Source organism: Cariama cristata, unplaced genomic scaffold (genome assembly GCF_000690535.1).
Source record: "Cariama cristata isolate BGI_N322 unplaced genomic scaffold, ASM69053v1 scaffold10079, whole genome shotgun sequence".
NCBI lineage: Eukaryota > Metazoa > Chordata > Aves > Cariamiformes > Cariamidae > Cariama > Cariama cristata.
The window spans coordinates 1-15,093 of NW_009637434.1; the positions used below are offsets into that span (position 1 = coordinate 1).

Here is a 15,093-nt window from a genome sequence, read left to right on the forward strand (position 1 = left end):
CGGGCGGTGGCACCGCTGTGGAGAGCACCTGGAGCACGATGCCTTAGCATTCACCCCGGGCTGCTTTCTGAAAGAAAAAGGGGGAAAAAATGTTTTTGTTAACAATTGCTGCCTGGTAGATAAGCCAACGAAAGCATGGTTTTCAAACTGAAGGTGAGGACTGCCATGGATAAGCATGGAAAAGAAAGAAAAAAAAAAAAAAAGTCTTGCCCCACCACAAACCTTGAGATTCACCAGCTTCTCCCGCTCCTCTCCCGCAGCCCAGGTGCCCGAGCAGCTTCGTGGGTATTTTGAAAATTCACCTCACGGCCGAGGCCAGGGTGTGCGTGGCTACGGCCACCCAATTCCATTTCCAGCATGTTTTACAATTCCTCCATCTGTACTTTCTGTGATGATAAAATGCATCTAGCGACTGTAAAAGGTCACTTCCATCTTCAGCACATCCACGATAACGGATGTGTTTTTATTTAATTCATTTGGACAACTGGATGAGAGATGATCTCTGATGACTACAGCAGTGACATCTCCCCAAGAGATCACGGAACCTAGATTAAACCTGGGATGGCAACAAACCAGCAAGGGAGAGGAGTATAGCCCCCATACTGCTGCTTCTTTCTAAGGTTACTGATTCCCAATAGTCAAAGCACTGATTTAAAAATCTTTATGACACTGAGGTCTGCCATCTCTCTAAGGAGCCATCACTGTTAGCTTCTTCAAGCAGCAGCTGACAGTGCTTCCTGTACATCCCAGAAAGTGAGCTGCAAGTGCTTTTGCTCACTTTTTAAAGCATGATTTCTCCTATTACCTTAGGAAATTCTTCATACCTAGATAAAATAAACAACTTCCTTACATGCACAAAAGTTGTTAACACAAGGCAAAAGAGCAAGCTATGAAAATCAAAAGCTAAATGCACTTAATTCTTGCACTGAAACACTGATTCAGCTGAAAAACTGGGAGAAATTAAGGACACAAAGCACATTCTTCTTATTTACACAATAGAAGGGCAACATGAACAGATGGAGGAGGAATGAATCCCTGCAGCTACTGCTGGGCTGAAAAGTGCTCACTGTGCTCCCTGAATGAACGCGTAAGGGCCACTACTCAATGGTGAGCGGTCCCAATGTTTCAAGCATCCGTATAATCTTACGCATGTAGCAGAAACTACAATCTGACAAGACTGCTTATGTTAGCCTCTTAAGATCTATGGATTGTCAAACATTGTCAAAATATTACTCTTTTTTCAGAGTTTATACTAAAATGTATATTAATCTCTCACTTCATGATCTCCTCATCACCCAAATCCTTATTCCAGTACCATAGCATTTCTACCCATCAGGTGTTAACTGTGTACTCACCCCGCAGCTACAAATTTGTCAGGCAGAGAGAGTAGCTCCTTCCCCCCTGTGTACGAAGGAGCTGTACACACACACTGGGAATATGGAGGCAGAGAAGGCACAGTTTTCTGTATGGTTCTTCACTTTCTTCCCCTTTTGCTACAGATCGATCCAACTACTGGCATCCATGGAATCTTCTACTCGTACCCTACACTTACATTAGGAACGATGCTTTCCCACCAGTGATTAATTCACATAGACAATGAAACACTGTCCCACTGAAGGGTTGAAACTGGAATCACACAAAGTTAGGATTTCACGCAAAGCAATCTGCTTCTCATCAAATACTTTTGTTGTTGTTGGTAAGGCATATAAATAATCTCTTCACAGTTGTCCCCAAAACTCATATCATTAATATACTTGAAGTGACACTTGACTCTGAGTGGAAATTTTCCAGTCTGTAAAGTATAGAAATACTTGATTTTTATGATGCTTTTTAAAAAGGTAATAAATGTTGATGTTTGTAAGCTGCTACAGTAGAGCATAATATCCAACAAAACATTTCTTCCAAGCGATTTTCTTTTCTCTTTCCAGCTTTTCCATCTCCTACAGGATTTCACAGAGTCACAGGATGGTTGAAGTTGGAAGGGACCTCTGGGGGTTCCCTTCTTTCCAGCCAGGGCATGTTGCTGGCCCATGTTCAACTTGGTGACTACCAGGACCCCTACATCCTTCTCTGCCAAGCTGCTTTCCAGCTGGGTGGCCACCAGCACATACTGGTGCGTGGAGTTACCCCTCCCCAGTTGCAGGACTTTGCACTTGTCCTTGTTGAGCTTCCTGAGGTTCCTGTCAGCCCATTTCTCCAGCCCACTGAAGTCCCTCTGGGTAGCCTCATGACCCTCTGGTGTATCAGCCACTCCTCCCAGTTTGGTGTCATTGGCAAACTTGCTGGGGCTACACTCTGTCCCATCATCCAGATCATTAACAAAGATGTTAAAGAGGATCAGACCCGGTACCAGCCCCTGGGGTACGCTGCTAGTTGCTGGCCTCCAACTCGACCTTGTACCACTCATCACCACCCTCTGGTCCCAGCCTCACTGTCTGCTCATCCAGCTCATACATCAACAGGTTCTCTAGGAGGATTGTATAGGTGGCAATGTCAAAAGCCTTGCTGAATTCCAGGCAGACAACATTCACTGCTCCCCCCTCGTCTGCCAAGACAGTCATTTCATCACACAAGTTTATCAAGTTGGTCAAGTATGAATTCCCCTTGGTGAATCCATGCTGACTACTTTCAATCACCTTCTTGTCCTTCGAGTGCCTGGACATTGCTCTCAGGATTAGTCAATACTCAATACTCCAAAATCATGGAAAAAATTTAGCAAGACTCATCCCCACCCCACCCCCCAAAAAAGAGCATTTTTCAACTAATTCTTAACCCTTTTGTTTAGCCTCCCTAACATAACAGATGTATGATTTTTAATCTTTTAATTTTTAAACAACTGTAAAATTTAAACCACCACAGTACCAAGCTTGTCTCAGGCACAAAATTGCCCCACTATTTCAGATTTCAACATCTACCCAACACAAATACAAATTAAAAATCATTGCTATATTTTCATTATTAATAAAGCTTATTATTCTGATTATAATTACTATACTTAAAACTGTTTTGTTTCCTTCCTCCAATTTCCTCAACTTAAATTGATCAAAATCATGACTATGTAACATGCATATTTTTTGCCATCTGACAGAAGCATCAACATGGGAAGAGGCTGTTATGGAGTAGACTACCTGGGCAGCCACATTACCCAAATGCTAAAGTAGGCAATGGAGGGCAAACCAGGAGGATTTGACACAGACACCACTGTATTTCAAACAAAAGGAAAGCTGGCATGGAATTCTCCCCCATTAAATAAGTTATTAATTATCAAATGAAGCAATTTAGGTATTCGCGTCAGGAAATAACTGGGAAAACATTGCTCTAAGGACATGCAATACAGGAGCATTTTGGGTTTTAACTCATGCTTGATTTGTATTTAAATGTTTTTCTTATAACAGCAGAATAAGTAGAATAAAAGCGTGAAGAGTCATTTTACTGTCACATTCGGTTTGGAAAGACAATGAGTAATCCACACAGAGAAATAACTCTTTTGCTACTCTGTATGGCCATCCTAGGAAGATCTGTAAGATGTACCGGCAAGCCTTGCTGAGGGTACAGGTCTCCAACTCTAATCTAGTGAGTGAGTTGAAGACGTCTTCCTCCAGAACTACTTCTGTATTCTATACCGAAACATCCTGCATGTTATCAGGAAGTTACTCTGAAGGAATTAAGTTAATTATAGGCACAGGAAAATATCTCCTGGCTCCGGGATGTTCTTAATCAGGCCTCTCTCTGTTCAGTACCTGAAAAGAGCAGAGTTAAAAATTTCCATTGTAAGAATAGTCAGATTCACCAAGTCTTAGCATCCTGAAGTAGCAGCAGAAAGCTGGGTTTATCTTAATCTGTTCAAATGAGTTTTTCGCTAAATGCAGTAATAAATGTTTAGTTTATGAAGATACTTCTCATACTCCTGACCGACTCCATTGTGAATGCATATTTGAGAAGGCAATTTCCATTGCAGTCTCTAACTCCTGGTTGAAATGATAAAAATCACCAGAGCCTCTAAAATTGCATCTGTAGTCCTTTGTGTTGAAATGGCAAGCATTTTTATCTCCCACGATACAGCTTGCTAAAAGAGAATTCTGAACACACAAGGCTTAAAAATACCAGTACTACAGTAGGGCCTTCCAAGAGACCAACACACACATTCCAGTGTTCCTCCAGGGTGGGACCACTTGCAGAAACGAATCTTTGTAAAGATGTCTTCACAAAGTTACAGTGGCTTTACAGGGCTTGTTCTGAAGCAGAATTAACACTGGATCAAGACAAGAGAGAAAACGATTCAGTATGAGACAGGAAGTGATGGGAACAACAGGGACGTACAATATCGCTTCTTTTCTATAGCAATCTAAACGCATGTGGTAAGGAACCTGTAGCTCAAGGAGTCTCAGCCTGCTTTAACGCACTGTCACCAGCCAACAGAAACCACCACAGTGACATCCTAGTAGTCAAGTTTCAAAAAGCAAAAAAATGCCCATGTGTGGTACCCATTTAGTCCTTCTCCTTTGGAATCACCAGTTAAAGCAGCAGCTTGTTCAAAACACTGATTTTGATTTGATTTTGATTTGTTAATTACGAGGTTATGAGTTTTCCATTTCTCAAGCTAAAACTACCCGATTTGTCATATTCAGAAGCAGTGCAGACGAGGTAGCAATATGCTTTGAGATGGAGGGTTTAAAGCTGCCTAAGTACCTTTCCCAAGTAACAAGAGGCTAGACTCAAAATACTATTTATCAGCTCTACTGGAAAATAATTATATACATATATCTGTATATAAGCTCTAGAAAACAAATGAAATAAAAGCAATTTTGAAGCAGAACACTCAAAAAAAGTGTAATTGCATGCATTCTAATGTTTAGTCATCTAAAAGGAGAAACTGCATTAAAATAATTTTCTTCTTTAGCACTCATTACAGACAGACACCAAAGAATTTAGAAAAACAAGTTCACTTTTTTTAAACTACAGTTTAATCAGATTTAAAGACACAAATTAGAAAAAAACATTTATAGGCAAGTTAAAAACACCTTTAAAACATAACAGCATGCTGCTTCTGCAGCCCTGCTGAGACAAATTAGAAATAAGTAATTATTAAAATATCACAATCACAGTGTAACTAACAGTGGTATTTTAATTTTACCATACACCAACACTTAGTTTATGGATCTGTTGAAAAATAACACTTTTTAAAAAATATATATTTTGGAATAATAAAAATGAAATTCACCGACAATGCATTATAATCTGAACCAGGAAAGGCAAATTTAGGAATACTGTAGCTATCCACTTTTAGGGGTGTTTTCTCACCTTAACGTATGGGTAGTTGGAGGCATAACTACTTCTGCATTGAGGTAAAACTATTCCCTTGAATGTGTAACCAAGGCAGGAAAGAACAAAGTTCCATATTTTAAATTTTTAAATTGAGTAACTTATTACAACATCTTTGAATAATGCTATATTTACCCATCTTACACTATTTTCCATTCAATACATTTTGAATGTTCTCTTCTAACTGCTCTAGAACACATCTGGGGGCTGGGAGTTAAGAGTAACTACCTAATTAACTATTGTATCATTTTGACACCTTCGTCACAGTAAGACACATCAGAAGATTCTTCATAGAAATAGTCAACACCACTGGACAAAAGAAGGTACAAAGAAAAGATGTAAAGAGAACTGATAAACACATAGAAAGGCAAAATATGCATAGGCAAATACTCCTTAACTTATCGTGACAAAAGATTGTTGCACCTTTAGTATGTAGTGTTGCACTATTCTGATTACCAGTCTCTAGGCACCCTGTTTCTCTCTCTTTTTGATTCAGATCACATCGTGACAGTTGGGAAGCCTAATCCGAGTAGAGCATGGACCACAGCTATCTGTTCACATGAGATATTGTAGTGAAACCTACATGGAAATCCAGCTTGGGGTATTTCTCCCTCAGAGAACAAAATGACGGAAGATGATTGTGCAGAGGTGTCTCTTGCCAAGATGTTTGTTTGGAATAAAGTGCTGGACTGAGTCACTATTAAAATAAAAAGTTTCCTTCGAAAGCGCCCCTAACTCAGATTTCAGTCGTATATCTGAAGTCAAACTTTGTATTCATAGCCTGCAGCAGAACACCCTGTAAGGGTTGGTTTTGCAACAGAGCAAAAGAAGCCCTTTACTTTCCACTTAAAGTGTAACCAACGGATTCTATTTTCACTTTAGGAAGCAGAAAGCTTAGTCCTCCGAGAACGGAGCCCAACAGCCTTCCGTAGATGTAGGGTACAACTGAAGGGCTCAACGCTAGCCTCACGTAAATATTGATATGGCCTATTTTAAGTGTATTTATGCACACTATGAGTAACTACAGTTTGTCAATTCATAAAGTTTACACAATGTTTATATGGATATGCATGTGGATTTAGAAAAAAAAAATCTAAAAAACGTCTAAAACCAAAACCAGGCCTAAGTCACTGGACATACAGCTAATGCACAGAAGATGACAAAGTGGCAAAACTTACTTTTGCACATTTGTATACCTAAAGTGAGCAAAATTATGGTTTAAATATTTAACGGGATGAAAATTGATACAGCTGATGGTTAGGTTTTGTAAAAAAACATACAAAAAGCTCATCTCAAAACCAGTTTTTAAGAAATTAATTTTTTTTTTTATTTAATTTTGAGCATAATAAGCAACTGTTGCAATATTTGCAGTTGTAACCTTGCAGGGTGACTTTGTAGATGCCTGGGTTTCATGGTGTTTGCAAAATGTCCAGGTTAAGACAGCAAACATATCAAAAATGCAGGCAGATGTAGCACAGAGCAGCTGCAGCCTGGGTCACAAGCAAGTAATTCCTCTGTCAAGCTCTGCGCTCAGGGTTAGCTCCCCCCAGGAACTCTGTGGCAAAGCCTCCTGGCCACTGATGGGCCATGTTCTTACCAGAGACTTCTTCACAGCCACCTTTTCCACCTTGACTATGAAGAAGATCAAGATCGACAGTGCAAACTAGCTTAGATCCAGACAGACCTGGTGATCTAATGACAGTAGTCTCAATCACTAGAGTATCTGCTTAGATACTTATTCAGTACAGCATTTAAATACTTGTTTAAGTACTTATAGCCAATTGATTTTTTTTAACCAGGAAATTCAAAAACACTCCCAAGTGCTGTTCAGAGTATTACTGGACCTAAACAAACACATAAAGGCTAATCATGTGATGCTGTGATGAATCGGCACAGAACCAATGTATAATTTTTATACATAGAGTCTGCATCTTACTAAAATCCTTAAATTTATTTCCATCTGTTTTTCTAACACTGATCACTTTTCAACATAAATGGCAGGATTTCCAAATTTTCATTGAAAACGAAAATTTCTCAAACCTAATTCCAGAATTCAATGAGAACTACAAAGTGAAAGACTTAAGGATAAGGGAAACAAAAGCCTAAATTCTTTTAACTTGTGCTTTTAAATTTCTTTATCATTCAAGGCCAACTTATAAAGTTGAGCATGTGAAAGTTTACATGTAAGCAACAGTGACACATTTGCAGGCAAACGTGAGGACGCATTTGATCACATATTTAAACAAATTGTCAGCAATTTGTTTGCAAAGCTTCTAAGAGAAAAATCCAGACTGTTAAAATTAGTTTTTATATGAATTTGACGTGTGAGGATCTTGTAAAAGGTCTCTGCTGCATCAGAGGACATTTTACCACTAACCAAATCAATGCCATCAAAAGAGGCACAACTACGTAGTGTTCATTTGGTCATCCAAGCATAGCATTTATATTCATATCACTTATTCTTATAGGGGAAATGGCACAATTATTTAAGTGTAAAATTCTTGTAATAAATAATATACTATACTGGTAAAACTCATACCACAAGGCAGTGCAGAGGAGGGAATATACAAAGATCTCTTCGTAAAGTCTTCTCACTAAAGTGTGATTTGTTTTCAAGAGCATATTAAAATGCATACCAGTATTTTTACATGGCAATATATTTTAAAGTGCCACCTATTACTGAAATCTTGTCTACATGTCAACTTAAGGAATGGCCATGGAAGAGTAAGTGTCCTGAATAAGAAGGGCGTATCTGTAACTGTAAAGCTAGCAAAGCCTTCCCGATTACAACAGTAGTAGGCACCACTGAAAGTATTATTTAAATATATTATATCTCTTTCATTAATACAGAATCATAAAGGTTAAAAAAGGTTAAGCAAGCAAATAGTTACTATCAGGATGACTACATTTACTAACTAACATTAACTCATTAAGTGCCTGAATGAAGTTCACAATAGGCAAGTATCTGCAAAGCACCATAAAATTATGAATGATATATTGCATTTACTTTTCATAGTGTGCTGATCCGCAATATAGAAAACACTTTTACCTTTTGGATATACATTAGCTAATAAGTAAAAGAATACTTAAAACCATGTTTCCTTCATGCCCAAAACATTTCTAGGAAATTTACTTTCTACTATTTTTCTTAGCAAGAGCAATAGTAAATCACTGCCACCCTTTCAGATTCAGTATTACAAAATGATGTGTATAAAACCTAAGAATTATCGAAAGCATCAGGGCTGGCTGCTCTTGACTTCGAATGGATAAAAAGGATCCAGTGCGATAGCAAGGCAGAAAACTAGTAAAGCAGAGGGAAAGCAAAAACAACAAAACCCCAGCTTGACTAAAATCAGAGTGCTGACATTAAAACAAAAAAACCTCTTTCCATAGTCCCCAAGAGAATTCATTTGCATGAAGAGCAGATTTTGGTTCAAAGTACTTTGATACTCCACAATGACCTTTAAAGGGTAAATTCTAGGACACTACACTTAAAAATAAATTCTGTGCCGAACTAATTAATTGTCATAATTTCCTTGCGTTGCAATTATTTAAGGGGTTCAAATCATGAAGAAAAAAGAAATTGTATTGCATGCAGACACCAGTCATGTCCAATTCTGAAACCCGTATCTTGCCACTTGTGCCCAACTAATGCATGTACATATTTTCTTGGCTGTTTTCACTTCCCTATATACAAAAATTCTGAACAAAACTATACCTGTGAATTCACTCACACTGAAGTACCAGTCTTCACTATCCTAAACCTGCTTATTTTCTGGGAGTGCTTACAACTGTTTTCATATTTCATAATGAAGAATTAGTAAGCCTCCATCACACATACAGGCACGTGTGCCAAAACAAGAGTACCAGAACATTAAGGGGAAAAATGGCACGTTAGACGTACTGGCATCCAAAGTGCTTCTTTGGGGGTAGGATATGCAGACTGCACTGACAAGATGAATTCAAGTTCAACAGCCACGAATTCAACCCAAATTCTACTCACCCAGCCAGAGTGTGCAATTCTAATCTGTTATTTTATGTAAATGTCCCTTCAAGAACAGAAAGTGGAAAAATGTCTTTCCTGATTCCATATCTAATAAGGATAATCAAACATAAAGAAACTAGTGTGCCCTCACTTATAAACAACAGAAGAACCCATAATGCTGTTTCAAAGAGGCATAGGACAACCGTGACCTATGTAAAGGGAGGTCTACTTCGGTAACCAAAGTAAGGATTTAGAAGCTAGATTATTTTATCTTAAAGATAATAAAGCTGTCACTGAAACAATGAACATCCCTGCTCATCTAAACAGACTCATCCACTCTCATTTTGTATTTAGTTCCCCCTCTCTAACTGTGTAGGTTAGTTAGCGCTAACCTACGTATATGGAAAAGGTAGGTTATCCTCCTGGAGTTTTAGGCGAGAAGCCAAAGGCCAGACACAGTACTGTCACAGCAGGGAAACAACTCTGACCTGACTTAGGATCTGGTTCTTTAGAGAGTAAGCCAGAAGTACTGTGACTATTTTTGCATGGTAGTATCTATCCCCAAAGCTGAGGACCATCATTGCACTTCTGGTAGTAAGAATATTCACCCCACTAGTGCCAGATATTTGATGAGAAATTTAAGGTTCAAAATACTATGACAAAGTTTTTCTCATTCATTTGTAGGTTATTAATCAACAAGTTGCATTATTTTTCTCCAGTAGTATTTTGTGTCAGTTTTAAAGCTAAAAAAACCCACGTGGATAAACAGTTTGTGTTTACTTAAAAAAATTATATGAAAATACAGAATATAAGCAATTAAAATGTAGCCCTTTAACAGTAGTACTCTAGCAGGGACCATCATCACAATAAATGGTCTGGAATAAATATAACCACTGCATTATTCCCTTGACATACTTCCGTAATTCAGATATTCTGAAGGATTTCTTTCTTTCATTATGTTACCCACAGATATGATGTGAACTTTGCATCTAAAATTCTAATTTAAAGAAAAAGCTTTTCCTCAAATTCATACATGTCTTTGGATAAAGGGCCGTCAATTATCTAGCGCACAGAAATTGGTTATGATAGCAATTTCACGTTTGACTACCTATGCACTACAGTTCAAGGTAATTTTGCTATTTTATATTGAAAGCGTCAACTACCTACTGTATGCCTGAAAAATCAAAATAACTTTAAGTATTAAAAATCTTTTTTTGTAAAACAATTCTATTCTAGAACAAGTATTTCTGGTATTTAAGGGTAAAAACGCACTTTCATTGAAACCCTGGTGCTTGCACATTGTCTTCTGTGTCCTACGGCTGCCTACTCTTCTCTAGCTGCAAAGCCCACTTGGCAGTGTTTTATTGGTTTTAGGTACTTTAAAGTAAAAGAAACCTATGTTAGAGCTATCAAACCCTGGAAAAAGTGAACCTTCAGGTGTTTGTGGGGTTTTTTTCATCCATTCAGAAGGGCTATGTCTAATTATACTCTTTATCAAAGAAACCTAAGTATAATTTGGCATCAGTAATGCTTACAGTTCTGTAATGTACTGTAATAGTTTTGATACTTTAAGAAAACCCTCCAAATACTGAGATGCTTATTGCAATTCCCTTTTAAAGATTCAGAAGCCTTCTAATGACTTTGCATTTCCTGTTTTTTATCTTCTTTATAGCATATAGTATTACATATTTGAAATATGCTTTCCACATAAAATCAAACTTGAAAATACCCACTTAGAAACAATATTTCAGTAAATAGAGGGTTTAAGGCAAGTCATTCATTTGGAAAAATTCATTTCCATTTGTTAATCCTAGATTGACACAATTTTATTCCACCCCATCAGTGCCTTGGGATACACAACGTACATTCAGCAAAGGGCACACATATGACCCTATGGACATACATTGCAAGTCCTGAGTGCCCATTGAAATAATGGTAATATCTTCATATAAGGCGTGACCCACAGGGACATGGCATGGGAGGGGTTAATTTGTTTTGTTTCCAGTCTTACTATTGTATGTGATTTTCCTAGATAATGCATTCTTTTCTTACTAAACATCTTTGCAAACAAATACAAACCCCTTTAAAAGGTGCTAAAAATGGGTTTCTGAAAACATACAAAATATATTCGTCATAGTATTTCCTCAATCACTGTTTTAATGCTTGATATCTGCAGGTTACTTCTTGTTTCTGACTGAAACTATTATTTGTTGTGGAATAACTGTTCTTTTGCAAAAGATGTTCTTCTTCTAGTTTTTTGGACCACACAGGCTGGACGCTTTCATACTTTTTACTTCCTTTTTGAGTTCTTTTCAATGGAAATACCAACAACACCAGGATGCTGGCAATATGAAGACAGAAATAGCAGGAGCTAAAAAAAAAAACCAAAAACAGTAATTCAATAAAACTCTGACCACTCTTACAGGATGCTTAAGGAATAAACTGTCAAAACCTACTTGCATATTTTGTACATAAGACAGGAAGACATTAATATTCCCTTTAAGAGAAGTAATAAAGCGGAGATCAGAAATGAAGTCTTCCCCCACAGTACTTAGTGCTGTAACAGAGATGTAAAGTGAACAGAAGGCTGCTGTCAACTTATTTTCCACAAGTTACTTCTGGGAAGTCATTATCTACTCTTTCTATAAAAGAGTTCAAGTGCATATATTTAGTAATCTCAAAGGTACCCCTGGATTTGTTTTCAGTTGTGGGTTTTTTCCCCCTGCCTCAGGAAAATTAAGTCTATTATGACAGCAAAACGAGAGCACTTTACAGTTTCTTGTACACAACACAAACTACGTTTGAGCACTAAATCAGAAATACAGTTTGAACAGCTAACAAATCCACCTTATAATTATCACGAAAACAGCTTCAGAAATCTTATGCCACAGAAAATAAGTCTATTCCAAGTTAAAGAAAAGAAAAAGAGGTAGAATGTGCTTACCTGTAAAAGGTGAAAGAGGGTTTTACAGAGAGCAGTACAAATGGCACAACTGTGTAACTTATTGCTACTTGAGTTGCCATCCATGTTATAATATCATAACATAGTTTAACAGCAGGAGATTCAACAAAATAGTGTCTGATATTGTTTCTTACCTGAAAAAGCAGGTAATAGTAAGTTAGCTTAGGAACAAACTTTGAGAGCTATCTTACTGTACAGAGTTTGTTGCACTTCTACAAAATTCATAGGATGAATTTAAATGTTTCGTCAAGTATCTTTGAACTATCAAAATGCCCATCAACTTCACTAGGAGTCAGTTCAAATTCCTTGCATTTTAGGATAGTGTGCTTTCATCCATCACAGAAACTTAAGTACTTAGGAATTTAAGCAGGATTTAAGTAAATGAATTCGCCCCTAAATCCAGCACAACTCTGGACTGCTTGCCTGAATGAGGCAGGCATTGTATTCTATCAGGCCATTCTGTAAATACGGAGTGTTGGAGTAAGTGAAAGTCAGAATGCTTCTGCTGAAAGCTTCTACATGGTAAGCCATTTTCATATACTTGCTAATAAGATATATTTTAGGACAAGCAGGACATAAATGAAAATATACAAAATATCAATTCTAATGACATACTTCAGGAGTCTTAATAACTAATATCAAGTGGGACTATTATAAAATGACTCAATTTTCTATGCTGAGTCTTCTTTTGTTCATAAAATTCTGTCCAAACAACAAAATACCAAAGATATTTAAAAAAAAAATCCATAACCCACACAGGTTTGGGTTCAGTTTTATTTAAGTCCGTGATTAAAAAGACACCAGTAGATCTTCTCCCCTCCTTCCTTTGACTGAACTACCATCATTGCCCACACTCTTATTTGCTGACAAGCCAAGATGGGCTCAATTCAGTCTTTGTGTAGCTTGGTATCACAGTTGTCACCTTCCAGTCATCTGAAATGAGGTCACTCTCTCTGAAAAGCTGCACGCCAAAGTACACTGTTTAGCTTCTTCAACCTTCAGTTTCTTTAGAATCAGGAGTTCTAAAGAACATACCCAAGGCTAGCTCCTGCGCATGTAATTCTTAATTAAAAACCTTTTTTACCCTTCTTAACCAAATTCCCCTGTAGATACCGTGTTTCCACTTGGCCTTTGTTTAGTTAAGCTAAGTAAAACTAATTCTAGCCACATACCCTTCATCCTGCCATCTCCCCCTAGTCTTCTCCTGTGGTCACAAGCAACAACTCGTTCCTGAGGTCTGCAAAACTCGGATGAAGTTTCACAGAATTTTTTGTAGAGAAATCTAGCATTTTAGGTCTTGAAGGACAACTTTTAAGATAACTAGTAAACACATGATTATGAAGTGTGTAATAATCAAAGGGAGTGAGTTGAATACATGCTTAGGCATGACAGGAGAAGAAAGTGTGGATCAGAGCTGCCAAACTTTGCAGTTAAACCCTAGCAGAGTTAAATAATAAACATACTGAAGTACCTCTAACATATCTTATCAATTAATATTAAGTACCTGTTAATACAGAAACTAAAAATATTTTTATTTAATAGCCTATTGATTTGATACATATGAAATGTGAATACAATGCAGCTTACTAGCGAAGCCTGGGACGAAGTACAGCAAGCACTCCGATTGACTGGGCTCGCCTTACTGAGAGAACACAACAACTTTTACCTGTGAACTGCTCCTGAACCTTGGCTTTTGCATCAGCCCCTGGCTGATAAAAGTCAAAAGTTCACTGGGATAGAGTCTGGAAAGAAGGGAGCTACACTTATTGTAAAGAAATGAGTCAATTCTGTCAAATAAGGACCATATCCACATCTTTGTGAAGAAAGAGGAGGCAGCATCTGTTTTATTACTGTTAGTAACAATCTAAGTCTGAAGTACCACCTTCCCCTAGCTATTATAGCAACAAAGAGCAGTCGGCTTTATTTCTCATTCTCCTGGTTCTTTCAACAGAAAAGTAGTCTGTTATGCTGCTCTGAGCTGACACCCCATTTGTTTGTTCCTCTTTCGCACTGAGTAACTGATAGACATGCCTCTGTTCTTATGCAGCTTTCCCAAGCAGAACTGTGAGAGATGTCTTGGCAGATTTGCTGGTTCCATATGGTTCTGAATAGCAACTGCAAAAGCTTGTTAATGTGACTGCACTGCTGGCTGGCCAATTGTGAACAGTAACTGCACCAGAGATTTTTATCTGCTGGTTGAGAGGGAGCATTCTTTAGTTACCATCTTTACAGTAGTACTGGACAGAAATTGGGGAGGTTGCAAACTCTATAAATATATAGCATTGACCTCCAAATTTTAAGCTACTAATCTTCAGTGATTTTTTTCATCATCAGGAAGTTTTTCAAAATGATCTTAGACAACATCCCTGTTCAGCATGGCATAGTAATACATGACCAGTTAACATCGAGAAAGAGCTTCCACAAAAGATATGCTACGAAGATGTTATAGGCTGTGTACAGTCTTGCTTGTTTCCACCAATCAACCCATCCTTATTATTCATCATTCCCACTGCTCTCATAACTAAAAAAGTAAACACCGCTATCAGACAGACTGTGCATCAACTGTAAAGTCCATCTTTGGACTACAGAACACGATCAGTTTTCTTTTATAAAACTTATTGTTATTTAAGAAGATACTTGGTTGGTACTTACAGCTCGTGCTGCTAGTGTCATTAGTACTCCTGTTAAAAATGTTAAATAATATCCTGGGTAAACCCCATGCCAGATGGCAGAAAGGATGAAGGTTTGGATTGTTGGGCTGAAGGTGGCTCGCTCATAGCACACTCTAGCAAGTCAAAGACAATTCAAGATAAATAACATGAGA

At 37.8% G+C, this 15,093-nt stretch overlaps 1 protein-coding gene across 1 annotated transcript in view; it reads right to left on the reverse strand.

The window, feature by feature from the left end:
• Positions 1-11,100: 11,100 nt before the first annotated feature.
• The window catches only part of MBOAT2 (membrane bound O-acyltransferase domain containing 2), a gene marked incomplete at its 5' end in the record, with an annotated part of 34,287 nt that continues 30,294 nt past the window's right edge, over positions 11,101-15,093 (reverse strand). The window contains 3 exons of the mRNA XM_009708325.1: positions 11,101-11,678; positions 12,252-12,403; positions 14,922-15,054. Coding sequence (XP_009706627.1) covers positions 11,456-11,678; positions 12,252-12,403; positions 14,922-15,054 — 508 coding nt within the window. The remainder of the gene's footprint in view (positions 11,679-12,251; positions 12,404-14,921; positions 15,055-15,093) is intronic.